The sequence below is a fragment of the Dama dama genome, chromosome 20 (assembly GCF_033118175.1).
Source record: "Dama dama isolate Ldn47 chromosome 20, ASM3311817v1, whole genome shotgun sequence".
NCBI classification, from domain to species: Eukaryota; Metazoa; Chordata; class Mammalia; order Artiodactyla; family Cervidae; genus Dama; species Dama dama.
In genome coordinates this window covers 11,167,100-11,194,672 of record NC_083700.1, presented here as the reverse complement: position 1 = coordinate 11,194,672, position 27,573 = coordinate 11,167,100, and the positions used below count along the sequence as shown (strand labels likewise).

The following is a 27,573-nucleotide window of genomic DNA, read 5'->3' as shown; positions in this document are numbered from 1 at the left end:
GGGAAGGCGGGGGAGAGGGGGAGAGGGACCTATTTAAAGCTACCCTGTTGCTCACTGACTCGGTCTGTCTGCCGGGGTCTCTGGCCACTGCCCCAGACTGGTGGTCTGGGCTTGGGTTCCTCCTGGCGACCTCTCCCGTCTAGGTCCCTCAGCCACTCTGCCCCAAGATGGGCCGTGGGGTGAGTATCTCCAAAGAGCAGGGGTCACTCTGGAGGGAGCAGTAGGGCTCTCTGGATGGTGAGGGAGGCTGGAGGGAAAGGATGAGGTCAGGATGGGATGTGGAGCCAGGAGCAGTGGGCCGGTTTGAACTTGAAACGCAGAGTCTTCCAGCTACGGCTGTGTGCACAGACCCGCAGCGTTCACCACCGAGCGCTGCCCTCTCCTCCACCTCCGCAGGAGCAGCCCCCCGGTCCAGCATCTCCTCCAGTGCGTCCTCCTCCCCAGCCCTCATCTCTGTCCCTGCTCCTCCCCACCACACACCCACCATCCCCTCTCTCGCTGCATCCCCTGGCCTCCCAGCTGCAGGGATCTGTGGAACTGTCAAATCCTCCCCACCTTCGCCCCCCGCTGAAAGTATCTGTTCCTCCGGGAGTCTCAGCCTGAGGGGATGGGGGCCCAGTGTGAGGTGGGAGAGAGGGACAGGGGCCATTCACTCCTGAGTCACCAAGCAGTTGTGCACAGCGGCTCCAGGGACCCTGAGTTCCCAGGAGAGCTGGCAGGAGTGTGTGGAGGGAGACGAATGTGCCCTGAGCCCCCCTGTCCAGCACCCCTGGGCATCCCAGGCAGCGTTGTCCTCCAGCTCCAAGCCGCCTACTTCGAGGACTTTCCCAGAGGCTGGTGAGAGCTGCCGGCACCCCCCTCAATCCACCCCGGCCTGTGGCATTCTGCAGCGCTGAGTGTGCCAAGGGGAAGATTAACAACCACCAGGGCAGAGGGGGGCAGGGCCAGGGCTTTGAATTCTTGGAAATGAAATTTCCATATGGAGCAAAGGGACCCAGTGCCTTTACATCCTGCGCCTGGCGGTGTGGAAAGCTGGCCGAAGACAGCAGAGAGGGAGAGGGTCTGGGGGACAACAGGGATGGGAGGGTGCTGAGGAAGGAGGGTACCAGTGGGGAACTGTGGGGGCATCTCTGGGGCTGGGAAGGTCAGGCAAGGACGTGGTATTGCACTAAGTTTAGCAGCTGGGAAAACTCTGAGCTTGGACACCAGGGTTCCTGAGCTGGGCTGGGAGCTATAAATAGAACTGGTGTGTGTGTGTGTGTGTGTCTGTGTGTGTGTGTCTGTGTGCTGGTGACTCATGTGTTCTCCATAGACTGCGGTTGATGCAGATATTCCTGGGTGAGCACCTGTGTTTGTGTCTCAGGAGACAATTTTGCAAACGCGCAGGCCTCCGTGCGCGAGTGGGCATAGATGCCACCATGTGGGGGCACGTGAGGGTCTCTGACGAGTGGGCTTCACAGGGGAAGAGCTCACGGCCGTGGGAAGATACGCTGTCCGGGGACTCTCAGCTGCACCTTGACGTCTTTTGCTCCCCGGGGAGCGGGAGTCCCCAGCTGAGGCGCAGGGCCTCTGACCTCTCCCCTCCCTGCCTTCGCACAGGGTGGACCCAGCTCAAGAAGTCCTGCTTGAGAAGTGGTTTGACCTTGACTTCTTCAGGGGCCTGCGCTTCTCCCCCAGCGCCCACAAATTCCCTCCCATCCACCCTCAGTAGCAAGCCAGGGAGTAGGTCTGGTTCTGTTCAGACTGAGGCTGGGGCCCCTTAGGGCTTGGAGCTTGGAGTTCAACCAGCCTTGAGACCCCCAAAGAGGGGAGGCACCCCCATCCACACCCTCCTTCTCCCTGCAGAGCAAGGGCTCACTGTCACCGCCTCCCCCAGTGGCCCCAAGGGCAGCGTGGGAGCTGGGGGCAGGGACAGCCGCGTGGGGAGGGAGCCTGCTCCAGCTGCCACCGGAGGGCAGCCGTGGGGGAGCGATGGCGGCTTTCCAGCGGCCCCCACTCTGTGCCGGCCCTGGGCTCTCTCAGAAAGAACTCTCTGTTCTCCTTCAGCATTCAAGGTCCAGAGAGGGGGACTTGTGGACTTGTGGATGGGGGAGGGAGAAAGGGGGGGGGTCCTCGCTTCCTCTCTTTCTTTCTTGCCTGAGCAGCCCGCTGGCCCCAGATCTCTGCAGGCTCCTGGCTGCAGAGCCCGAGATCTCTGCCAGGATGGGAGAGAGGGGACGGGGCGGTGTGTCCCCAGCTCTGCGACTGCCTGCAAGAGAGCAGGGTGGGAGCTTAGGGGTTGCTGCTCAGCCAGCATCTGTACATGCCAGACATGCATACGTGGGCTGGCAAATTGTTAAAGCCATACCTTTGATTCCAGTTTTCACGAGCTTTATTTCATACCTAAGGACTCAGAAATCCTCTGGGCTCGGCTCCTTGGCCCCCAGTCGGAGCCCACTCCTCTGTGCGTGCTCAGGCCTCATCCTACCCTGGGAGCCGTGGAGGGTCACAGAGAAGCTTGTTTAGCCTCGTCTCTTGCCTCTTGGCTCTTGAATGCTTTTCAACCATTCTCAGCCCTGTCCCACCAAGGACAGGATCCAAAGAATTAGATCGGTGAATCCAGGACTTTTCAAAACATTCAATTAAATGAGCCCCCCTAAGTCACTGGGGAAGGGAGAGGTACTACTCACAACCCTTCCCCACTCCTTCTGTTGAGCTGCTTCAGTCTCCCCAGGAAGAGAGCCTTCAGGAAGCCAAAAATAGCCCTGATTCATAGATGCTTCACATGAAAACAAATGCAAGACTTACTGGTCATCTTTGCTGAAAAGAGCATTTCTGAGCAACACAGCCTAGAAGAGCTCACATTCTTCTAAATAGATGATTAGGCGTTATCTAGGCGATAAAGGTGTCCACCTCTCACTGCACTGCCCCCATCCCAGTTCCTGATTTCACTGGTCAGACTTCTATTTCTCCTAGTGATAGAATCTAGGTGCTAGATGCATGATCTCTTGTGATCAGGGCAGCTGTCACATTCCTTGGATTGCTGCTCTTTGATGGGGAAAAAAATGCATTATCCTTGAGCACAGTAGATTTCTAGGGCAGTAAAACTACTCTGTATACTATAATAGTGGATATATGTCATTATAGTGAAAGTGTTAGTCGCTCAATTGTGTCTGACTCTTTGTGACCTTATGGACTGTAGCCCACCAGCCTCCTCTGGCCTCCTCCTCCTCCACCTGCCTCTCCAGGCAAAAATACTGGAGTGGGCAGCCTTTCCCTTCTCCAGGGGATCTTCCCAACACAAGGATCAAACCCAGGTTCAATGGGAAAGAATTGCAGGTGGATTCTTTACCTGCTAAGCCACCAGGGAAGCCCATATGTCACTACACATTCATCCAGACCCACAGAATGAACCCTAATGTAAACTATGGACTTTGAGTGATAGTGATATGTTCATGTAGGTTCATCCATTGTAGCAATGTACCACTGGGGCCAGATGTTGATGGTAGGGGAGGCCTTGCACATGGGGGCAGGAGATAAATGGGAACCTGTAATTTCTGCTCAGCTTTGCTGTCAACCTAAAACTGCTCTGAAAGAAAAGGTCTTTTTTTTTTTTTTAAAGCATTATCCTGAAAAAAAAAAAAAAGCGGGGGTTGGGGGGGGTGGGAACAAAGCCCTTGATGTAAATCCCACCCAGGTATCCTCTCTTTATGGGAAAAAAGAAAAATGAATGACATTAGTGTAGAAAAACTAATCCCTGCCAACTTGGCCGGGCACTTGGGGTCCAGGACAGGAAGTGAGCGGCGCCTCGATGACAGGGACACGGTGGCCTGAAGGAGCTGGGAAAGGAGCCTGGGGAAGAAGAGGCAGTGAGGAGGCACGGGTCTCGCCACCCCAGGCCTCCTCGGCCCCCTCCTACCCTATCACCCAAGACTCCTCGGAAGGAGAACTTCCTCACCCTCTCCCCACAAAGTCCCCTGTGAGACCCTGGCAGCCTGGGGGTGGTGAGGAGACCACAGACCCGTAAGAGGAGGGGGAAATGGAGACCTCAGGAAACTCCAGTTAGAATGTCCACCTGACTTCACCTGAGGACCCAGGAATGCCTGGGCCTAGGAGTCCCATGTATCTTCAGTTTTAGATTTATCCTCAGAGACAATCTCTTATCTATTTAGGCAAATAGGGCCCAGTCCCCTCCTCACCCAGTTGAGCTTTGAGGCTTCATATTCTGTGAATCGCCTTTCACCCCGTCACTGGCAGGCCTGCCCAACAGGACACTCTGTTGCCCACTTCCCAGATGCACTGACCCTTCAGCTACTGATTTCTCAGTCCGTGAGCCCTGCCCATCATTTCCACCCTCCACCACCACACCCTAGGGCGCCCCTCCTCCTCTAGACACTTCCCTGCCCTGATCCCTGACTCCCCGAAGACTCCTACCCCCCAAATTCCTAACTCTCTCCTCTCCCCTCTGAGTCAAGCAGTCACACGTTGAGACAAAGACATTCCCACAGGGTGCTTCTACCTCCTCAATGAACCCCCGACCCTGGCCACTCCCTTCCAGAACTCCAAATAGTGTAGGATGGTGGTTTTTAAGCGTTTTGTTTATTTTACTTAAAGAGCAGGGTTCTTTCAACAAACAAAATCTTAGCAGAAGCCCAGCTACTCAACAGCTAAGAGTGGGCTCCTGAGTCCTGAGCCCCTCGGCCTTTCCTAAAGTTCAAACATAGAGCCCCAGGACTCTGCCAACAGTTTGCAAATGGAGTGCCTGGGGTCCCTGCCACCCTGCACCCCCTCCCCTCCCCTGGGGTGACCACTGACTTTGAATCCGCTGGCCTCCACTCCCAGTGCCTGGGCTCCCAGTCCTTCAGTGGAAATAGAGGCTGGAGCCTCCCTGACTCCCCAGGTCCTCCCTTCCTCCTGCAGGCTGGCCGCGAGTACTCGCCTGCAGCCACCACTGCGGAAAATGGGGGCGGCAAGAAGAAACAGAAAGAGAAGGAGCTGGATGAGCTGAAGAAGGAGGTGGCCATGGTGAGCCCCAGCCTACCCTGCCAGGCCCTGGGAAAGTCTCCCATGCTAGCAGAGCTGCCCCCGCAGCCTGTGCGCTCCTAGATGTCTGCACCGGCCTCCCGTGCTCCTTGCTTCCCTGCTGTGCTCCCTCAGATGCTTTCTAGACACTCGCTCAGGCTTCTTCCCCAAAGCAACTTGCCTTCCCTTCCCCAGGATGACCACAAGCTGTCCTTGGATGAGCTGGGCCGCAAGTACCAAGTGGATCTGTCCAAGGTCAGTGAAGGGGTGTCTAGGGAAGCACCAAAGAGGTAAGAGAACCTTTTCCTTGAGACAGCCTCGGGGGGAAAAAGGAGCTTTAAAATTCAAATCCCGCCCTCTTTATGGCTAAGGAAACTGAAGCCCAGAGATGAGGGACTAGCTGGTGGCAGAGCCAAAACTAGGGAGCAGATCCCCTGGTTCTTAGTCTATAGCTCCTTCCCTGGCTGCCTGGAAGCCAGGGCTCCTTACAGCCCAAGGCCGCGGAGGGCCTCTGGGCAACAGCTCAGTGACACCTCCTCTCGTGGAACCGACGTACCCGTAGTAGTGGGGGAACCCTGCCATCACAGTGAAGCGCTGGGCGCCCACTATGCATGTAGCACTGGGATAAGATTACCTACTTTCCTGACTCTTACGACAAGCCAGGTGTGGATCCCTGTTCATTAAAGCAAGGACACTCAGAGAGGGAGAGTAACCTCCCACGATTACGTCAATAATTGGTGGCACAGTCACATTACCAAGCCCTTCATTTTGAAAAGTAATAAGTCATTCATCAAAAATGTAGGCCTTCCCTGACTGCCTTTTTGAAAATTCTATGCCCCCTTCCTTTACCTTCCCTTGTTTTTTAGAATAACATTTTTCACTATCTGGCAGTAATGTCTGTTTATTGTGTATCCCCTCATGAGATCATAAGCTTCACAGGGCAGGGACCTGTGGGCCTTGTCCTTCCCTGCAGCCCAGCTCTGACTCTATTGCCTGACACATAGGTGCTCAGTAAAGATTTATTGAATAAGCAAGAGGACAGATAGAAAAATAGTTAAGAAGTGGCTTTGGCCTTTAAGGAGCGCAGAGTCTAGCAGCTCAGTGCCTTGTGTTGAGTGCAGCCCTGGAATCATGCCTGGGATGCGAGGGAACCAGAGAGGGGTGTCTGGGCCCTGGGCTCAGGGTGCAGAGCCAGGTGAAGCTTTCTGGGGAAAGTGATGAGTGGTGACCGAGGCTGTGTGACACTGATGGTCAGTAATGTAGGACCTTCCTGAGTCCTTGGTGAAGGGGGGAATCTGAAGGAAGAGAGAGATGAGGCAGGGTGGGGGGCAGGGGGGGCCAACTGAGATGTCTTTCTAGAGAGCCTTATCCAAGCTGCCTCCAGAGGAGATTACTGGGGCCCTAACCAAAATGTGTCTCAACCCAAGGTGCCCAGAGTTGGGGGAGCCACAGCCCATATCCTCAGCCTTCAAAACCTCCAACACCCATTGCAAATGCTACCTCCTCCATGTGGCCTCTCCGGATGACCCCCACCCCTTCCAACCAGGTGGGATTGTTCCCTCCACCTGGACATTATGCCCCTGTGAGGTTCCAGGCGGGAAATGGTGAAGGGCCAGGTGGGTTCTGGATGTGGGCTCAGCTCTGTCACCTCTCCTCACCTCCCTCAGGGCCTCACCAACCAGCGGGCCCAGGACATTCTGGCTCGGGATGGACCCAATGCCCTCACCCCACCCCCAACCACCCCTGAGTGGGTGAAGTTCTGCCGTCAGCTCTTCGGGGGCTTCTCCATCCTGCTGTGGATCGGGGCCATCCTCTGCTTCCTGGCCTTCGGCATCCAGGCTGCCATGGAGGACGAACCGTCCAATGACAATGTGAGCGGGCATGCCTGACCCCCGGGCCAGCCTGTGACTCTGTCCTCTAGCCCTACATCTTCAGTACCGTGGGTCAGGGGGAGGCAGGGAGCAAGACCTCGTGTACAATCCCACAGCCCTTCGACTCTTTGGACTGAAAATGGGTGAGGCTTCTGAAAGTGAAAGTGTTAATTGCTCAGTCATGTCTGACTCTGCGACCCCATGGACTGTAGCCTGCCAGGCTCCTCTGTCCATGGGATTCTCCAGGAAAAAATACTGGAGTGGGTTGCTGTGACCTCCTCCAGGGGATCTTCCTGACCCAGAGATCAAACCCAGGTCTCCTGACATCCAGGTGGATTCTTTACCGTTTCAGCCACCAGGAAGCCTTCTATACACATCTAGAAACACCCCCTTCAACACACACACTCGTGGTGGAGACAGTCCCTCCCTGTGCCTTCACACTTAAGTGGACCTGTCTGCACCCCCAGGTCTTTCCTCCCTCGAGAAGTCCTAGTCCTGGGAACTCCATACAATTTTCCCATTCCCTCTAGTCTTAGGTGGCTGGGGATTAGAGGATTGAGGGGGAGATGGGAGAGAGGACTTTCTTCCACCACTCTCACTTCCGGACACAAAGGCGGTGCTGAATTCTCATCCTGAGTGGCAGCTGGCCCTCTAGGGCCGGGAAAAGTCAGGTCCCTCAAAACCTTTCTCCTTACCAGCTATATCTGGGCGTGGTGCTGGCAGCTGTGGTCATCGTCACTGGCTGCTTCTCCTACTACCAGGAGGCCAAGAGCTCCAAGATCATGGACTCCTTCAAGAACATGGTGCCTCAGGTAGATGGCTGGGGCTGGGGCGTAAGGTTTCTGGGAGAGTCTGGCTTAGCTCTTCTCAACTCCTTGTGCTCAGAGATGGAGGCTTGGGCGGAAAAGACCCTCCAGGTCTCCACACTGGGACCTATGTTGTTGCTAAGGGTGCCAGGTCTGTCCTTCTCCTTGTGGGGTTGGAGGTGATGGGGGAGACTGGTGAAAGAGGAAGGTCGGGGTGGAGATGAGCTCAACCTGAGATGCCCGGGACTTCCCCACAGCAAGCCCTTGTGGTGCGAGAAGGAGAGAAGATGCAGATCAACGCGGAGGAGGTGGTGGTAGGAGACCTGGTGGAGGTGAAGGGTGGAGACCGCGTGCCCGCCGACCTCCGGATCATCTCTTCTCACGGCTGTAAGGTGAGGGCGCCGTGTCAGAGCACTGGCTGAGTCTAAAAAGCAAGCTGTCTAAAGCTGAGAGGGGCCAGTGGGAGGTTTAACGTCTGGGAGCCTCAGGTCCGGGTGTCAATTACCCGCCCTGCCCAGCCCCACCTCGTCTTCTGCTAGCGCTCCCACGTTCTTTCTCATATCTGTGTGCCACGGATGCTCTGCACCCCTGGGTGTTCCTTTGATATCCACTTCATAGCAACGATTTATCGAGTATTATTATGTGTCAGATGCTTTATAGCTATTCACACAGGCTATCTAATTTAACTCTGCACGAATGGCGTAGTCACCCAGGGGTGTTGCGCCTGGTCACACAAGTCCTGCCACACACAACCCTAGACGGTGCCGTTTTTCACAGACTACAGCGTTAAATGGCGCCCCCTGTAGCTGTGCGGTGCTGAAATTCTGCTTCCATGCCCGTTTAAAGATGAGTAAAACAGAAGCGCTGTTGGTTAAGTAACCAGCTCAAGGTCACAGAAGAAGTCAGTGAGCCCAGATTCCAAACCAGAGCAGGGACAATAGCTGAGTAACACTATAAATATGTGATGAGAGCAAGTGTAATTCTGTCTCCAGTGTCATGGTGATTGAGTGTGGCTGGAGTCAGGACACAGCTGTGTGTCCGCAAGCGTGTCTGCCCGTCGGATGACCCCACACTGCCTTCCTCCTCAGGTGGACAACTCCTCCCTGACAGGCGAGTCAGAACCCCAGACCCGCTCCCCCGAGTTCACCCACGAGAATCCCCTGGAGACTCGCAATATCTGTTTCTTCTCTACCAACTGCGTGGAAGGTGAGGGGCCGGCCTGGTGGGGAGCCCCTGCTTCCAGCAGCAACACTGGGAGGAGCCTGAATCCTGGGTCCCCAGGCAGGACTGGGGGCTGTGGCCATGCTTGCTTGTCAAGAGCCTGGCTGTGGAGAAGGGAATCAAAGGGTCTGGAGCCCTGAGTATTACAGGAATAATCTCTCCAGAGGGCAGCAAATGGGCTGGGGCAGTGTGACTCCATGGAATATTTACCTCCCCACAGTAAGGGCTCTGTTCTGCCCACCCCAGGACAGAGTGGGTTCCCAAGCCTTCGGATATGAGCCAAGACCACTACACGCGTACACACACACACACACACACACACACACACACCCCAAACCAGCCCTAACTCCTAGAAGTCTTTGGTTTGACTGATGGCCCCCTTCGCTCCTGGTTCTAGGACTAGTTGCTTCATCTCCTGACCCTTGCTTGACCAGGACCCAGACTGGGGAAGGGGTAAGAAAGCATTCGGTCCAGGTGAACACTCAGGCCTTTCCTCAGGCCGCCTCCAGGCCTGGGCTTCACCAAAAGGAACTGTTGGTCACGCACAGGCTGCCCAGCGGGCCCTCAGCTCTGGCTTCTAGAGATGACCAAAGGCCAGGAAGAGGTCCTGGAGCTGTCACCACCGAGTGACCCGAAACCCTACCCTCTGTGGTTGTGAGTGGTGTCGGGGCTGGCTCGGAGAGGAGGCAGGCCTGAGCCAGTGGGAGGAAGTGTCTGACTAGATGATGAGCCTCAGAAAGTGGGTCAAAGAGGCCTTGTATCTCCCCCTCCCCATCCCCACACACACACCTTTCCTTCTTGTATCTCATTTCTCTTGTGTGTCTGTTTCTCTGGGCTTTTCCTTTCCTTCAGCAAGTTGGATTCACAGCAAAAAAATATCACCACACATTGTTTCTTAAAGTTTTAATGTACTGAGATTATGGAAGTTGCTCTGCATTTCCCACAATTGATAAAAATGCCTCGTAAAACATGCCACTGATTACCCTGAACTGACTTTGGAGAGAGGAGAGGAAATGAATGGAACTAATGTTTTTGGAGTGCCTACTATGTGCCAGATGCTGCTTTAGGCATATCACAGCCCTGTCTCATTTCATTATTAAAGTGAGTAGGAAGGAATTCACACAAGGATGCAAACCCAGGTTTGGCTGGCTCCGATGCATGCGCTTTCCGCAACAGTGCACTTCCTCCCCTGAGTACCCCTGGAATGTCTACCTAAGAGCTAGTGGTCGCCTAGCTTCTTCTAGAGAGATTTGTACCTAGTGTCGAGAAAGAAAAACTTACGACTATTGGGGAAATCCGTAAGTGCTTTACTTACGAATTTACTTATGAACACAATATATTGTGTTCAAAAATATTGTTATATTTTTAAATGATAGCAAGTATGAGATTAGGGCTTCCCGGGTGGCGCAGTGCTAAAGAACCTACCTGCCAATGCAAGAGATACAAGAGATGTGGGTTTGATCCTTGGGTCAGGAAGATCCCCTAGAGAAGGAAATGGCAACTCACTCCAGTATTCTTTCCTGGGAGATCCCATGGACAGAGAAGCCTGGCAGGCAACAGTCCATGGGGTCACAAAGAGTCAGACACGACTGAGAACACACAGGATCTAAGAGTTGAGATTGATTTTACTGAAATAACCACAGGCAATACTTTATTTCATTCACTGAATCTCCTCCATGTGAACTTTGCGTTTATTTGCAAGGATTCGCTCCCCTGCCCCCACCCCAGGTCCAAGTATAGGAGAGAATAATGGGCTGTTGCACCGAGTTCTGGGATTGGCCCTCTGTCCTGGGAGAGGAAGCCAAGGGAGGTCGTCTCAGGAGGCACCCTCCAGGACGGGAGTCCTTGGCTCACGCATGCTGTGCTGGTGTTCCTCTCCCAGGAAGCAGGAAGGGACTTTGGTTCCTAGGATCCCCAGGGTACTGACCTGGTGTCCTTTCCTGTGTTGCAGGCACTGCCAGGGGCATCGTGATCGCCACAGGTGACCGGACGGTGATGGGCCGTATAGCCACTCTGGCCTCCGGCCTGGAGGTCGGGCGGACGCCCATCGCCATGGAGATTGAGCACTTCATCCAGCTGATCACAGGGGTGGCCGTGTTCCTGGGGGTCTCCTTCTTCGTGCTGTCTCTCATCCTGGGCTACAGCTGGCTGGAGGCGGTCATCTTCCTTATCGGCATCATTGTGGCCAATGTGCCCGAGGGCCTGCTGGCCACTGTCACCGTGAGTGGGTCAGGCTGAGGGGCTACCTGGGGAGGGCTCTGATCCCCTGCTTCAAAAGCAAGAGAGGCGTATAGCTTTCCTGCAGTTTTTTCACTTCCAGCCCCTAAAATCACACATTCGATTTCTCATTACTCCATGGCTTAGAATGTGAGTCTGAAAAAGTCCACTTTGGTACCTGGCTCAGAGTTTGAGGAAGAAAAGTCTCAGGCTGGACTGCATCTTAGTGCTCAGTTTCTCTCCCAGAGCTCTTGCAAGTCACCTTTCCTCACAGTCCTCGTATTAGTCATCTCTCCACGGCCATCTGGAGCTCGTCCTGGCCAGCCCTCCTGTCAAGCCTCTCTCAAAGGTCACCAGTGACTGACTAGCAAATCTAATGACCTTTCCTCAGCTCCCATCCTTCACTCTGCTGCTGAAACGGACCCTGCTGCCCACCTTCCCAGCATCCTCTCCTTCGCGGACGGCTGCGGCAGGGTGCCACCCTGGCTCTCTCTCCCCTGTTCCCCCCAGTGTCTCCTCCTCCTCCCCGCCCCCGCTGGTCATCAGGCCTCAGTGCTCTGTTCTCCTAACGTACCCAGTGAGCGCTTCTCCTCCCAGCTCCTGGTGCCTGTTCCATGTTGATGACATGCACCCACCTACACCCTGCTCTGGCCAAGTATCTGCAACTCCTTACTGGACATTTCACCTAAATACACACTCATGATCTCAGCTCAACACGTCTAAAGTGGAACACGTTCACAACTTACACCTAGGTCCCTCTCGATGTTCATGGAGTAGGATCAAGAGAGGCGGGACAGAGCCATGGTCTGGGGTAAGAATAAGGTCATCTCCAGCTCCAGGTGGAGCCCTTTTTACTGCCCACTCTCTCTGCCAGGTGTGTCTGACCCTGACAGCCAAGCGCATGGCTCGGAAGAACTGCCTGGTGAAGAACCTGGAGGCGGTGGAGACCCTGGGCTCCACCTCCACCATCTGCTCTGACAAGACGGGCACCCTCACCCAGAACCGCATGACCGTCGCCCACATGTGGTTCGACAATCAGATCCATGAGGCCGACACCACGGAAGATCAGTCTGGTGACTGGGCGCTCTACCCGGAGCGGGGGAAATGTTCAGAGCACCGGGGTTGGCTGACAGGGTGGGTGGGATGAGATAAGGGCTCTAAGGGGAGCCAGCCTCCTTCTTCTCCCTCCTTTCCTCCCAGGGGCCACTTTTGACAAACGATCCCCGACGTGGACCGCCCTATCCCGGATTGCTGGTCTCTGCAACCGTGCTGTGTTCAAGGCAGGGCAGGAAAACATCTCTGTGTCTAAGGTAAGGTGGGGGGTCCCCACAGTCTACCCCCTTTCCTGACACAAAGCTTCCCCTTTCACACCCTGTGGCTGCCCAGAGGATGGCGGGCTTGGTCCTCCACTGTGACACTGAATTTTCCTCGTTGGCAGCGGGACACAGCAGGTGATGCCTCCGAGTCAGCTCTCCTCAAGTGCATTGAGCTGTCCTGCGGCTCCGTGAGGAAAATGAGGGATAGAAACCCTAAGGTGGCGGAGATCCCTTTCAACTCAACCAATAAGTACCAGGTGGGGTTTGGATGCCAGCTCAGGGGGAGAGGAAGGGATGGAAGTGAGGGGCAAAGTCAAGGGGGAATCCGCAGGCAGAGAGGGGCCATCTGAGCATCACCCCCTCTCACCCCTGCCTCATCCCCCCGGCAACATAGGTGACCAGACGTCTGGTTGCAACCACCTCCTGTCCCCAGCTCCCAAACTTTCATTTCTTTACTATGAGCTGCCACCCTCTGAACTCTCTTCCACATCCTCTGGCTCCAGTCCCCCAACCCTTCCATTCCAATCAGTTGAATCATACTTTGGAAATATCCTTAGGGTGTCCCCCAGCCTGCCCCTCTCTGTTAAATGCCAGGACAGCAGCCTCAGAACCATAGGGATGGGGTGTTCTTGGTGATCCAGTGGTTAAAAATCTGCCTGCCAATTGAGGGGACACGGGTTCAATCCCCGGTCTGGGAAGATCCCACTTGCCTCAAGGCAACTAAGCCCAGGCCCTACAACTACTGAGCCCGCCCTCTAAGGCCCAAGAGTTGCAAACTATTGAAGCCCGTGTGCGTTAGAGCCCATGCTCCACAAGAGAAGCCCCGGCAATGAGAGCCCACACATCGCAACTAGAGAACAGACCCTGCTCACCGCAACTGGAGAAAGAGCTCATGGACCAACGAAGGCCCAGTGCAGCCAATAAATAGATAAAATTTAAAAAGCCATGTGGGTAAAGCCCCCTGAACCCAGTATGGTGACGGGGCATGCTGATGACAGAGCCACCTCGCCCCTAGCCCAGGGCCTGTCCTAAGTGATCAGAGTAAATATCTGTTGAGTGAATAAATCTCCTATGGGAAAGTGACCCTCAGGTTACAGGGTTATGACTATGAGGTCCAAACACCCATCCACACAGAGAGACTCTCCCCATGTTGAGAGTGGTCAATGGCTCAGGGGTTATTTTATTAAGGGGATTTTACCACCCTCTGCTCTGTCCCAGGCCCCATGCTGGGCCCTGGAGCTTCTGAGACAAGTCTGGCCCCGTCTGTAACTACCTGTCCTCTCTCCAGCTGTCCATCCACGAGCGAGAAGACAGCCCCCAGAGCCACGTGCTGGTGATGAAGGGGGCCCCTGAGCGCATCCTGGACCGCTGCTCCTCCATCTTGGTGCAGGGCAAGGAGATCCCTCTGGACAAGGAGATGCAAGATGCCTTCCAGAATGCCTACCTGGAGCTGGGGGGACTTGGGGAGCGCGTCTTGGGTGAGGGGACAGAAGCAGGGAGCAGGGCTCAGAAAAGCCTCTCTGAGATGAGAGGTGCAGGGGGACACCCAGGCGACCACCAACCTGCTCTCACTCCTCCCATCTGCCCTCTTCAGGCTTCTGTCAACTGAATCTGCCCTCTGGAAAGTTTCCTCGGGGCTTCAAATTTGACACGGACGAGCTGAACTTTCCCACGGAGAAGCTCTGCTTCGTGGGGCTCATGTCCATGATTGACCCTCCACGGGCTGCCGTGCCCGACGCTGTGGGCAAGTGCCGGAGTGCAGGCATCAAGGTACCGGCCTCGCTTCGTCCCTCCTCCCAAACACCAAAGGTCCAGGGGACATGGGGGCTGCTGCCCTGGGGAGACCCAACCACTGGTGGCCTCCTTCCCACTGAGCAGGAGGAGAAGTTGTCCATCGCAAGGGGAGTCTCAGCCCTGCCTCAGACTCCCACTCGGTCCTTCTGCTCAGAGTAAGCAGTCTCCCACGCCCATCCTCTCTCTCGCCGGGGCACAGCTCCTTCCACTCTGATTTCAAGCTGGTCAAGCACCCCTGCTGGAGATCTGGTTGTTTCCCCTTCCCAGTCACTGCCCGCTCCCTCTCTCTAGCTGCTTGGGATGAGATTAGGCCTCTCAACAACCACTCCCTCTTCTGTGCTACACACGTGCTGCATTTAACAAGTATTTATTGTTTGCCAAGTCTGTACCAGGCTCTGTTCAAGGTGCTGGTGTTCAACAAACAAAAGTTCCTTCCATCGTAGTTACTTTCTTGTTTCCAAGATACAGCTCTTTACCACTCTTAGCCTGTGCCGGTGCCAGTTCTGAGGCCATCATTTGTTCCTCCTTTTTCAACATCTCACCTACTCCCAAATCAGTTCAACTCAGTCTGTCTATTGAAGGCTGAACCAGGCACTGGGGATACAAAAGCAAATAAAATACAGTGCCTGGCCTCCAGAGCTCATGATCCCTCTGGGGGAAAGATGCCTTGAAATTAATCACAGAACAATTTCAACAGCTAGGGTCTTTGAGCACCTGCTAAGGGTCAGATACTCTAATAATAAAAAGAGCCCATTGTTTTGTGAGGCTTTATATTGGCGCCAGTGGTAAAGAATCTGCCTGCCAATGCAGGAGACTCAAGAGACGTAGGTTTGACCCTTGGGTCGGGAAGATCCCCGGAGTAGGAAGTGCAGACCACTCCAGGATTCTTGCCTGGAGAAACCCATGGACAGAGGAGCCTGGCGGGCTGCAGTCCATGGGGTCACAGTTGAACACAACTGAGCAACTAAATAGCAACCACCACCAGAATATGCACCAGGCAGTATTCTAAGCACCAAATCTGTATGATCTCATTTGATCTTCACTACAACCCTATAAGTAGGCACTACGATTTTCCCTTTTTTTACAGAAGGGAAACTGAGGCTTAAAGTAACATGCCCAAGGCCTCAGAGTTAGTAAGTGGTAGCGCTGGGATTTGAGCCAAGGCATCTGCTATTTTTTAACCAATACACTCAAGCGCTTGTGTGTATGTATGTACTTATATGTGATTTCTGAACCCTGCCACCACTGTTTGTCTGTAAGGTAGGCATCACTGCTCCCATTTAAAAATAAAACAAGCTAAGACTCAGAGCGGTAAGTAGCTTTCCCAAAATAAAACTGCTGTTAAGAGGGAGATTGGCTAGAGGAAGCCTAGCCAGCTCATCCGGAAAGCCCCTGCTCCGCTTGTCACCAGGCAGCCTGTTGCCATGATCAGAACTGTCGCCAGGCCTAGGGAAAGCATGTCTGGGAAACTCAGAGCAGCAGCGAGCAGTTAAGTCCACCTTGGAGCACTGGACAGTTTTACAGAGGGCATGATACTTGATCTGGTCTTCGAAGGGTGAAGAGCATTTTGAAAGGAGGGGGGGAGCGGAAGGTAGGAGCAGGGAACAGCATGTACCCTGCCGTGGTTGGACTGTTCAGGGCACGTTGTGGGGGGGGCACTAGGAGATGGCCGAGGAGCGGCTGGGATGGAGACCGGAGCCAGGGCCAGGACCAGCTGGAAGGACTTTGCTTAAATGCCAGTCTTGGGCTTTACCCCGCGAGCCACTGCGAGTCACAGGTATCACAGGACAGAGCTAGCTCTTAGGAAGCTAGACCTAGATGGAGCAGGGGCTGCACTTGGAGGAGAGTTAACTCAGTCAGGGAGACAGTGTAAGAAGTTAACACAATAGCACAGGCAAGGAAATGACCTGAGAGATACTTTGAGAACTTGGTGAGCAAACTCAAATCCAGAGGCAAGGGAGATCCAAAAGACAGGGGGACTGGGTGAACAGAGGGACAGAATCTTAGGTGGGGAGCAGAGAGGCAGGTTCAGTGAGGGTGGTGGCAATAGATAACTAGTTCTATTTGCCCTGACATGGGAAGGGTCTGTAAGATGCCCAGGGGAGATGTTTCTGGGAAAGCAGGAATATGCCTACCAAGGGAGGACAGGGCTTCCAGGAGAGGGTGGTGGACAGCGCCAAACCCCTCAGGGGGCAAAGAAGGATGAGGACTGCAAAGACGCTTGTGTGTTTCAGTTGGGAGGCCCGTATGGCCTTTGGGGGTGGAAGAGAAGGCAGTGGGGCCTGAAGAAGCTTCCTTCTCAGATCTGTGGGTTTCACCCCCAAAACCCCCACATGCAAATGCTGTCCTAAGCCAGCTCTGATCTCCTGGCGCTTATAAAAGCCTCTTATCCAGCCTCTCAGATGCTAACCACCCACCTCACCCAGCTCCATCCATTCTCCAGCAGCAGCAGTGAACATCGTCGTGGTTGAGGCAGGGAACCCCATGGTGAAGGAAGGGATGGCAGAGGCAGAAGAGCATGAGATGAAAGGCAGACGGAGGGACAGAGGCGGTGTCCCCTCCCATCCCTGCCCAGTCCAGTCAGGATGCCAGCAGCCCTCACATTGAGCACTAAGAAAGCCATGTCCATCCTGGCTCCTGGGACTTGCAGCAATGACGGGGCTGCAACCAAAGGGGCTAAAACAAACAGCCGAAGCCTTTATTTCCTCATCAGTGAAATGAAGGAGCTGTTAAGAGTCTTTCCAACTCTGACAACCTCGATCCCATGAAATCCAAACTCCTAAACAATCCCAGAGGCTCCTCTTCCAGGGGACCCTCATTAACTCGTGACTCTATCAGAGAGGCTTTCCTCCATTTAGGCAAACTTTCTCTGTATCTTCTGAACACAACCTAACATCTCTCCCTCTCCTCTTCCCTCCCAAACACACACCATTCAGTCATTTTGGTCCCACTATCCAGTCCCACTATCCACTATCCACTGGTCCCACTTCCAGTCCCACCATCTAGTTGGAAGTCTTTGGGGAAGGAATAAAAGGAGGAAAAAAACCTTAATGCTGCTTTCCTTTTTTCTTTTCTTCTTCCTGCCAGGTGATCATGGTGACCGGTGACCACCCCATCACAGCCAAGGCCATTGCCAAAGGCGTGGGCATCATCTCAGAGGGCAACGAGACAGTGGAGGACATTGCCGCCCGGCTCAACATTCCTGTTAGCCAAGTCAACCCCAGGTGAGGCTCTGCAGGGCCCCTCGCCATCAACTCAGCCTCTCCCACAGGACGCTCGAGCATCCCGGGCTATCTGGTCCTAACCTCTGGTTCCCCGGTCCTGGGTGGGTGGCCAGGTTGTGCTGTGTAACCTTGAAGACATCACTTTCCCTTCCTGAGCCTCCGTTGCCTCAACTACAAGATGAGGGTAGTCTCTACGCTGCCAGGATGCTCTGGGAGTGAGATACGGTTAAAAGAACTAGTGCCTGGCCTCACACGCTGTGCCGATGACCATGATGACGCCACACGGGGAGGACTGCGCGTCACCCCCTCTAAGAGAGAAGTGGGAAAGGCAGGGCATTGAGCTCTAGGAGGAGAGGAGGACTGAAGCTGATGGGGAGTCCCTGCAGCATGAGGAGGGGCAGGGGTGCCCGGCTCCAGGGCATCAGTTGGCTCTGCCCCTGCCTCCAGAGAAGCCAAGGCGTGTGTGGTGCACGGCTCTGACCTGAAGGACATGACGTCGGAGCAGCTGGACGAGATCCTCAAGAATCACACAGAGATCGTCTTTGCCCGGACGTCTCCTCAGCAGAAGCTCATCATCGTGGAGGGCTGCCAGAGGCAGGTGAGCGTGGGGGGAAGGGGCAGGGCCAGGGCCGGGGGTGTGAGGGGCTGCACCCCCAGCTCTGGCTGTACCCTCTCCGCAGGGAGCCATTGTGGCGGTGACGGGGGATGGGGTGAACGACTCCCCGGCGCTGAAGAAGGCGGACATCGGCATCGCCATGGGCATCGCCGGCTCCGACGTGTCTAAGCAGGCCGCCGACATGATCCTGCTGGATGACAACTTTGCCTCCATCGTCACCGGCGTGGAGGAGGGTGAGGGACTGCAGAGGCTGGGGTGGCTCCCCGGATGTCCGAGCTGGCACAGCTGCTTCCCTGCCGTTTACCTCAATTACACACTCAACTCAGGGTGTCGGGCATCCACCTTCTGATTTAGCTCCAATACAAAATCTCCCCCTACTGGGAAGACAGGCAGCCATGCTTTCAGGAGCCAGGGGTGAGGAGGGTCCCTCCGGTCTCCCTGATGCCCTCAGGACCTCCCCACAGGCCGCCTGATCTTTGACAACCTGAAGAAATCCATCGCCTACACCCTGACCAGCAACATCCCTGAGATCACCCCTTTCCTGCTGTTCATCATCGCCAACATCCCCCTGCCTCTGGGCACCGTGACCATCCTCTGCATTGACCTGGGCACTGACATGGTGAGGCCAGGGGTTGAAGGAGGTCGTGGGGGTGCAGTGGGTAGAGATAGGCAGCAGAGGGAGGAAGAGGCGCAGCAGGGGCACCCGAGCAGGCTGTGAGCAGAGAAGACGAGCACAGGCCTGCGGGGGGAGGGTTTGGGGAACTTAGTTAAGTGTTTGAATTGTGTCAAAGATTCTTCACTGCTGGTCATCCTCTGCTCCCACCCTCTCCCTTCAAATGCCCCCCACCCTCCACGGCCCCCTCGCACAGGTCCCTGCCATCTCCTTGGCCTACGAGGCAGCTGAGAGTGACATCATGAAGCGGCAGCCGAGAAACCCGCAGACGGACAAGCTGGTGAACGAGAGGCTCATCAGCATGGCCTATGGACAGATCGGTGCGGCCAGACCCCGGGTTCAGGAGGGAACCCCAAGAGGATGCCTTTCCTGGCTTTTGAAGGGATGATCCCCCTGCAAAATTCCAGAACAGGGGCCACCTCCCAAGGGTCAGGGATGTCCATCTCTGGCCCACAGGGGCTGGCTCCACCCTGTTACCTGCTCTGATCCAGGCCCTGCCCTTTGTCCTTTGCCCGCTCACAGGGATGATCCAAGCCCTGGGTGGCTTCTTCACCTACTTCGTGATCCTGGCAGAAAATGGTTTTCTGCCTTCACGGCTTCTGGGAATCCGCCTGGACTGGGATGACCGGTCCATGAATGACCTGGAGGACAGCTACGGACAGGAGTGGGTGAGTGGGCTGTGTAAGTGCAGATGCATGCGTATAAGGGTGAGGCTGAACGCCTGGCAGGAGTGGTCAGTCGCGGCCAGTGGGATTGGAGGCTAAGGGTGGTGTAGGTGCCCAGGGTTTAACATCTGCCCTGGAGCACAATGAACTCTGGCCCTCCTCTTTCCTCTCACTCTCTCACCGCTCTCTCTGCCTGCCCTCCCCCAGACCTATGAACAGCGGAAGGTGGTGGAGTTCACGTGCCACACGGCCTTCTTTGCCAGCATTGTGGTCGTGCAATGGGCTGACCTCATCATCTGCAAGACCCGCCGCAACTCAGTCTTCCAGCAGGGCATGAAGTGAGCGCCGCCCACCACCCACTGGCCCCGCCCACAAGCCCCGCCCACCGGGCAGAGCACACCCGGGGTGCACTCACCCACCCACACAGGCCCAGATCTGCTGGAGTCTCAGACTGCAGTTGCCCAGCTGTATATCCGTAGCATTGTTGGAAATAGATGAGAGAAGAGAAAGGAGGGCTATGACTATTTCTGATGAGTTTCAATTTGCTTTTTTTTTTTTTTATTTTATTTCAATTTGCTTCTAAAATCTCCTTCACTATGGTCTTCCATCTTCCTTTTCATCTTCCCATACCTCTTCTCTCCATTCCTTCCATCTTGCAGGCTAATCCTCACCCATCCTCACCCTTGGGCCAGCCCTAAATACAGGATCTCCTGTGCGCCTCTCCACTTGGCAGGTGGCTCCAGTTTATGGCACTTGCCTGGTGATGGTGGTGGTATCCTTGCAGGGCAGAGAGTTACTCGGAGTCAAGTTCAGGGCCTTCTACTAGTGTGAGTGACAGGTGCCAATCACTGTGCTAGGTGATTCACATCCATGCTCTGACATGCCTGAGGTCACCCAGCTGGGAATGGCTGAGCCCCCAGCTGTTACACTGGGTGGCTCACCCGTCACAGAGCCTGGAATCTGGGGGGCACTCAGGGATTTCCTCTGCAATTCCCGCCTGGATGGTGATCAGTGCTGAAGGTATCATTCCCATTTTCTTTCTTTTCTACTACTGCAAACAGTGGGCACAATTCCCGTGAGTTTTGTCACAATTTCTTACTTTAAGAAGAAAAAAAAAAAGATGCCAAAACTCTGGTGAAGTTAATAGCATTAAGATCCTAGGGAGAAGAAGGGGAAATGTTTGTTAGATAAAGAAAGGTAGCACAAGAGAAAAAGATTCCACGGAGGTAAAATCGCTAATGGGGACAAGGCAGGGAGAAGAGAGCAAGGAGCAGAGAGTCCTTACTGCGCAGGGCACAGCAAGCAGGGAACATAGCCATTCTTTATCGAGCATCTACGGCCAGCAGCTACCAGGGGCTGCAGAAGACACTGAGAATCTTCTTAGACATCCATGGGTCCTGAACTGAAGGAGTTTCCAAAGCATCTTGCTGGGGAGATGACACTTTCAAAGGCCAGGTGCCTGGAGCACTAACAAGATTATAAGATGCCCGAGGGCAGGCCCCCATTCTCCAGAAGGAAGCTTCTCCAGCCCAGGGCTGTGTAGGCTGGGTATCACCCAACACATAGGAAACATTTCTTCAGTGAAGGAACGTATGTGTTATAGACAACAATAGGTGGTGAAACCAGTAAGAAGAAAAAGTACAATCTCTCTTTGGTTACATTTAGCATGAGAAGAGGGCGTTTGAAGCAGGCATGGGAAGACATCGTTTGTAGCCTTTCCTTGGCATTTCTTCCCGCCTCTCTCCCTTCCACCACCAGGGGTCACCCTGGATCTCTGCTCCACCCCCCACCCGCTCCCCGTCCCTTCTCGCCCTCCCCTCAAATCCTATTTACCCTCATTTCTTTGCCTTTCCAGGAACAAGATTCTGATTTTTGGGCTCCTGGAGGAGACCGCACTGGCCGCCTTTCTGTCTTACTGCCCGGGCATGGGTGTGGCTCTCCGAATGTACCCGCTCAAGTGAGTGAACCCTCGGAAGGGCCCCCTGCTAGGAGCCAAGTTCTGGACCCTTGGAAGCAACTTCTGATGCTCCTGACACTCCTGTTTCTTTCAGGGTCACTTGGTGGTTCTGCGCCTTCCCCTATAGTCTCCTTATCTTCATCTACGATGAGGTCCGGAAGCTGATCCTGCGGCGATATCCCGGTGGTAAGCACCCCTGTGCCTCACCCCGGCCCCCCCAAAGTGCAGCCCCCCCCAACTGCCGGCTCCCTACCCCTTCAGGGCTCCGAACGCTGACTCCATGCCTATTACGGATCCTTGCGCCTTTCCCTCCGGGTCCTCCATCCTGGGCTCCCTGGCCCTTGGAGCCGTGGCTCCGCAACCTCTTCCCCTCAGATTCCGGTCCCACCTAACACACAGCTGGTCTCTGAGGTCCTCCACCTTCCGCCAGGAATCACAGAACATCGGAACTAGAAGGGCCCTCCGAGGTCATCTAGTCCCACCTCCACATTTTACAGACAAAGAGAGGGGCAGAGGTGAATTGATTCATTCAGGGTCCAAAAGGGAGGAGCAGCAGAACTGGCACTGCAGCGCAGGCCTCCCAAGTCCCATCATCAAGCAAGTGTTTTTTTTTCCCCCAACACGCACTTTTGGTCACTTACTGGAGGTCGAAAACAGATGGCCTACAAGCCAAATATGGTCCGTGGATATTGTTTGGTTTGGCTGCCCTATATGGTGCGGGTGTTTTTTTGTTTGTTTATTTTTCAACTGGCCTAATATCCAAAACATAGGGGCTTTCACATAAAATCTGAATTTCTGACTTCTCCTGAAAAATCACAGGTGCTGTTGACCCCAGGCCCCATTTCTGCACAGCAGCCATGGACGGCTGCCCTTAAGCAACTCTTTTATTACTTAAACAGTCCCTGTTGGCATTTCTGTTTTCACCCCTGTCCCAGTCTGGGCCCACCGTCCCCTGTGCTAGGAGCCTGTTTTTAAGCTCATGCTGCAGCCCCCACCCCTCATCTCTCTAACAGGCTGGGTGGAGAAGGAGACCTACTACTGAGCCCATTGGAAAAAAGAAGCAGGCACAGAGAAGATGGGGGGCCCTGGAGGTGTCACCAGGATGGCATTGGGTAGGGGTGGAAAACACTGGGGTGTTTTGGGGGGAGGGCGAGAGAATGAGGCAACTCAGCAGGCCAAGTTGGGGGAGAGGGTAACTTAGCTTGGGGTGATTGCCCCAGAGGCCTAACTAAGAGCAGTCAGCTTAGACACTACATGTCAGGATCCCCTCCCCAGATCCTGCTCCATTCCACGTGCTGTCTGTCTTATCCAAGGAACTGAGGGGTACCCCAGCCCTCCGCAGTCCCTGCTCCTTCACCCCCACCTCCCACTAGAACAGATCAACACCAAAAGGCAGGGGTCTGTCTAAACCAGGAGGAGGGGAGCTGTCTCCGATCACCAAGGTCCCTTTATCTCCCCAGCCTCACCCCACTTCTGACCTTTACCCCTCATTTGCTTCCCGCTCAACTCTGACCCCTGCTTCCCCTTCAGACCTGGAAACCACCTGGTGAGTGCTAGGACCTGAGGCCAGAAAGGGAACAGGTTGGAGACGCTGGCCTGTCTGCCAGTCAAGGCCATTTAGGAAACGCTAGAGGAGAGCTGCTCGGACAGGTGGGAGGGTCGGGTATGGTGGAGGAGGTGGGCAGGAAAGGAGAGAGGTCAATGAGAGGACATCTGACACAGACGTCTGGGCCCCAGCTCTGAGTCCTGCCCTTTAGAGTACCCCGCCAGCAGACCAAATTCCAGGGTCACAGAGGGGCGGCAGAGGCAGGGCCAGGAAGCGACCTGGGGAGCGTCACTAGGCTGCACACTCACGGTGCCTGTGGCGGTCCCCACAGACACTTGCTCTGTGGTCTGCTGGTCCCCAAGGCCGGGGTGTCACGGAAACTCCAGCTCTCTCTGTCAGCATCCTTGGTCATACCCTGGCCTTTAGAATGCCAAGGCCTCAGAAGCTCCATGCGGGGCTGAGAGGGGGCGCTGCCAGCGCACTTCCTGCCCCTCCCCACCTCCCCGTCATGCCACCCGGATGAACCTGCACCACCCCTGGAAAAGAAGGTCCCAGGCCATGAGCTGGAATGGGGGTGCAGAAGTTTCCAGAAACGTCCTGTCTTCCAAGGACACACTGAATGAGCTTAGGTCATGGACGTGGTCAGAACCTCTGGACAAGAGAGAGAAAGCGTTAGGAGTCCTGCCTTGGTCTCTCAGATGGCAGGGCTGTTCCGCCCAGGCAAATGCCCTTCACGCTGTGATCACTGTGCCCACTCTCCCTTGAGACAGGGAGCTGGCTTCAGGTCCCTACAGGAAGATGCTTTTCCTCCTCAACCTCCTCCCACCTCCCCTCTGTGCTGTTGGCAGCGCTGCCCATTCGCTAAACCTGGCTTAGATTAGAAGGCATTGGGAATATCCTGTAGAGAGACACCTAGGTGAACCAAGACTGTGAGAGAGACGCCTAAAGAAAATGGAAGACCTAAGGCAGAAAGGAAGGAAGCACAGAAGATAAACACCAGGCCCATAAACAACCTCCCAAGGGCTATTACTTCATTACACTGGAATTTTAGTTTATCCGAAGTACCTTGAAATAACGAGTCATTGCCTGGGGCTTAGAAAACCAAACGGGAAACCATATTAATTTGGGCCTGATGGATTTGAGATTTATTGACCATGGACAAAGGTTTATCTTGCACAATCAATAGAATGGCATTTGTTTAGCAAATTAAGAGCATAAACAATATTGCTAGGGGTGGCACATGTAGTCTCCTAAAATAATACTCTTTGGACACTTTAGGAATATCCATTTAGCAATAGTGAATGCATGGGCTAATTATCATCTGCTGTGTTTGTTAAAGAAACATCTGCAAGACCTTTACTTGGTGACCTTTCATAAGACATTAGTTTGAGGCACTATGTATGTACTTGAAAACAATAAAGTTGCATTTCTTTATGAAAGAAGTCCCTTCCACAAGTCTGATTTTTATACTTACCACTTGCCTCCCTCCCAAACTGTGGTGTTGAAGTGTGTGCTGTGGCAAGATTTGGCTTGTAGAGGAGGCAGCAGGGAGGGCAGGAGGTAAGGATCAGAGGGAAGCAACCTGGGAACAGATGATGTCAGTGGAGCAAGAGAGAAAGGAAGAAGTTAGGCTGCAAAACGATCCAGAAGAGAATATAGTGGGGCCGTCCTTCCTCACAGCTTAGCCCACCCCAAGAACCATCAAGGCTTTTCTAGGACAAGAAAGAGTCCATGAATCGATAGGCCCGAACCCTGAGGGCCACGTCTGCTTTTTCCATGTCAGACCACAAGCAAGCCACTCTTAATATGAGCAGCAGGGTCAGGATGGCAGGGAGGAGATGGTGGGCTGAAGGACCCTGATGGTCAACACCAGTGAACAGCCTATACTGTTCTAGATGGAGGGGGAAAGAATGGAGGGAGAAGTAGATGCAATCCTTGAAATTCATCTAAGCAGCGGACATTGGAGGCTTCCCAGGTGGCCCAGTGGTAAAGAATCTCCCCAACGGTGCAGGAGACACAGAGTCAGGAAAATCTGCTGGAGGAGGAAATGGCAACCCACTTCAGTATTCTTGCCTGGAGAATCCCATGGTCAGAGGAGTCTAGTGGGCTACAGTCCATGGGGTCACAAATAGTCAGACACAACTGAGTGACTAAGCCGCAGCAGCAGACATCAGAAATCTTCTCGGACAGGGTGTGAAGGGCGGTAAGGAGGGATGCTTCTGTGCTGGGGATGGAGGGGTGGACGGGCAGGTGTGCGTTTTCCCAGGAGTCCGTGACAACAGGAGAGAGGAAGACCGCAAACTTCCAGCCCTGTGCCAGGATCTTGGGATGCCGGTCAGGCATCAGCGCTCGGCCCCCTTATTACAGCGTTAGCAGTGGTGGTGATGGTGATTATTGTGACAGAACTTGGAGGAGAATTACCTGCAGCTTCTCTGTAAGTATGTCACACTTTTAGTTGTATAGTCTCATTTAATCCCGCCTCAGGGCCTTTATTTTTGATGGTCCCTCTGCCAGGAATCGTTTTCTCTAGTTCTTCACATGACTGGCTGCCTCACTCTCTACAGATTGCCCCTTAAACAGTACCTCTTCACAAGGTCCTCACAGACCACAGCAAATAAATTAACACTTTTGGCACCTCTTTCCCCATTCTCTCTGTTTTCATTCACGAACACTATCTACCTCAAATTTACATAGATAGGTGGATATAGGTAGTGTATAAAAATATATAATTCACACACACACACATATAGTTTTCTGCTTATACAAAAGTTTTTTGCTTATACAAAAGCAAAAATGTTTGCCTGACTCCTCCAGAATTATTTCCATGTACACAAAAGTACTTTTCTCTTCACCACCTTAATTTATCACCTAAAAAAATGATGCCTGACATGTATTGGGCAATTAATAAATATTGGTTGGATGATGAAAAAAATCCTCTTAATCCAGTGAGATGGAGACTATTGTTTTCTTTAATTTTCAGATGAGAAAATTAGGGCTTGGAAAGGCAAAATTATGTACTCAGTCTCAAAGATGGTAAGCATCTGAATCAGGATTCAAACCCGAGACCAGCTCCCTTAACCAGCATGCCACCCATACTCATTGGCAGTGGTGTGGACAGAAAACCTGTGGGGGTGGAGGCAGCCTGATGAGCGCAGTGGTTTAATGAGCTGGGGAAGCTACGAAGGGAGCCAGGAATGTGTGGACAGTGAACATCTGACCAGTCAAGGCTGGGCAGATCCAAGTGATTAGAACCCGAGAAGGGGAGAGGGCATGACCTTAATGATGGGGTAGGGGGTTAAGAGTCAACCATCTTAGAGGCCATTACTGAGAAGATGAGAGACTCTTACTATGGGATGTAGTGTAAAATTAAGGCCAACCTCTGACCCAGGCAGACAGGTTTTCCATGCCTTTTCCTTTTTCCCTGCAGAATAGTAAATATCAAGATTCATCAGAGACAGACAACAAGCTAAATACCCATAATGCTAAGAATGCAACACGACATAGGGCAAATGGTTAGATAATTTGGTGCTGGTTCCACGGAATATCCTTTCTAGATTTTGAGCACAGCCCCTCCCCCACACCTCTGGGGCACTCCATTAGGTGAAGCCGTGGGTCAACTGTGTCTCTGATCCCTGATCCCACATTTATTTTAGGGATTAAAGAATGGGGGAAGTAGGAAATAAGAGATACTCAAAACATTTTCTCAGATCTTTGGCCCTGGGTAGCATTAAAAACAACCGAATGCTGTACTGTCCATGGGCCCTATGTCTGTAAGCTTTCAACCATCAGCCTGCTCAGAGCACTGAGGAGCAGATAAAACTGCCAACAATTAGAACTCAAAGAACACCCTTATATTATTTCAACTGTACTAGAAGATAGAAAAAACTTTTATATTGCTCTGCCTATTTTATGAAACAAATACAGTTTTGATAGAATTTAATAAAATAAACAAATATATATATTTGTTAATGTATCATCAAATAGTAGAATTCAAGGACAATATATTATACAGAAACTAACCACTAACATTCACTAGAAAAATGATTAAATAATTATTTCAAAAGATGTTAGAAGGTTATCAGTAAAATTTAATATTTATTGCTGATTAAGATGTTCAAGGAAAAAAGCATTAAGGAAAACCTAATTATGTTCAGAGAAGTGGGGAAGGATGTATGAGTCTAGAAAACTATAATAATAACAACTATAACAAAAGCAATAGCAGCAACATTTGAAATCTTGGATGAGAAGTTTGTATTTATATGGTCTAAATAAAGGGACAAGCTGAAAGAAATAAAAACATTATTTTTTTGGTAACAAATATGGTTAAATACCTAAAAGTATCTAAGGAATTCAACCAAAAGAAAGCTACAGCAACAACAAAAAGTCCTATAAGCAATGATTTCAAAACTATAAGTACAAGACATCGGTTTTTTAAAAATCAAATTTATCTCTAAGTATTAGAAAATACAGTAAAAGAGCTTCTATTTATAATAGAACCAAAACAAATTGCACTCAAGATTTAGCATTTGTGACATAAGATGCTTATTAAAGAAAATTTAAAAACACAATGAGAATAATAAAAAAAAAAAAACATAAATGCACGGAAAGCTAAACTCGACTGCTGTTTGGGAAGACAGAATATAGTAAAGATAGAAATAAGCTGCTA

General features: G+C 53.0%; 1 protein-coding gene across 2 annotated transcripts; it reads left to right on the top strand.

Moving 5' to 3' along the window:
- Positions 1-45: 45 nt before the first annotated feature.
- On the top strand, positions 46-24,349 carry LOC133040552 (sodium/potassium-transporting ATPase subunit alpha-2). Of its 2 annotated transcripts, XM_061120405.1 has the most exons (23): positions 46-179; positions 4,900-5,004; positions 5,197-5,256; positions 6,669-6,872; positions 7,571-7,684; positions 7,936-8,070; positions 8,767-8,884; positions 10,851-11,119; positions 11,991-12,189; positions 12,317-12,426; positions 12,555-12,689; positions 13,721-13,910; positions 14,027-14,202; positions 17,314-17,450; positions 17,898-18,048; positions 18,131-18,299; positions 18,531-18,685; positions 18,936-19,059; positions 19,262-19,407; positions 19,612-19,742; positions 21,260-21,361; positions 21,456-21,547; positions 22,375-24,349. In XM_061120405.1, exons 1-23 carry the CDS (start codon positions 168-170, stop codon positions 22,401-22,403), a joined length of 3,063 nt encoding a protein of 1,020 aa, XP_060976388.1. In that variant the 5' UTR covers positions 46-167; the 3' UTR covers positions 22,404-24,349. The 2 variants fall into 2 exon arrangements, with proteins under 2 accessions (XP_060976388.1, XP_060976389.1); XM_061120406.1 differs by lacking the exons at positions 46-179; positions 4,900-5,004; positions 5,197-5,256; ... (8 more) ...; positions 13,721-13,910; positions 14,027-14,202 and adding an exon at positions 15,688-15,817.
- The last annotated feature ends 3,224 nt before the right edge of the window (positions 24,350-27,573 follow it).

Bases quoted from the DNA above. Each gene is read 5' to 3' on its own strand.
- LOC133040552 (XM_061120405.1), top strand. The intron at 12,190-12,316 runs GTGACTGGGCGC...CTTTCCTCCCAG, and splicing joins CACCACGGAAGATCAGTCTG to GGGCCACTTTTGACAAACGA. The intron at 18,686-18,935 runs GTGAGGCCAGGG...CCCCTCGCACAG, and splicing joins TTGACCTGGGCACTGACATG to GTCCCTGCCATCTCCTTGGC.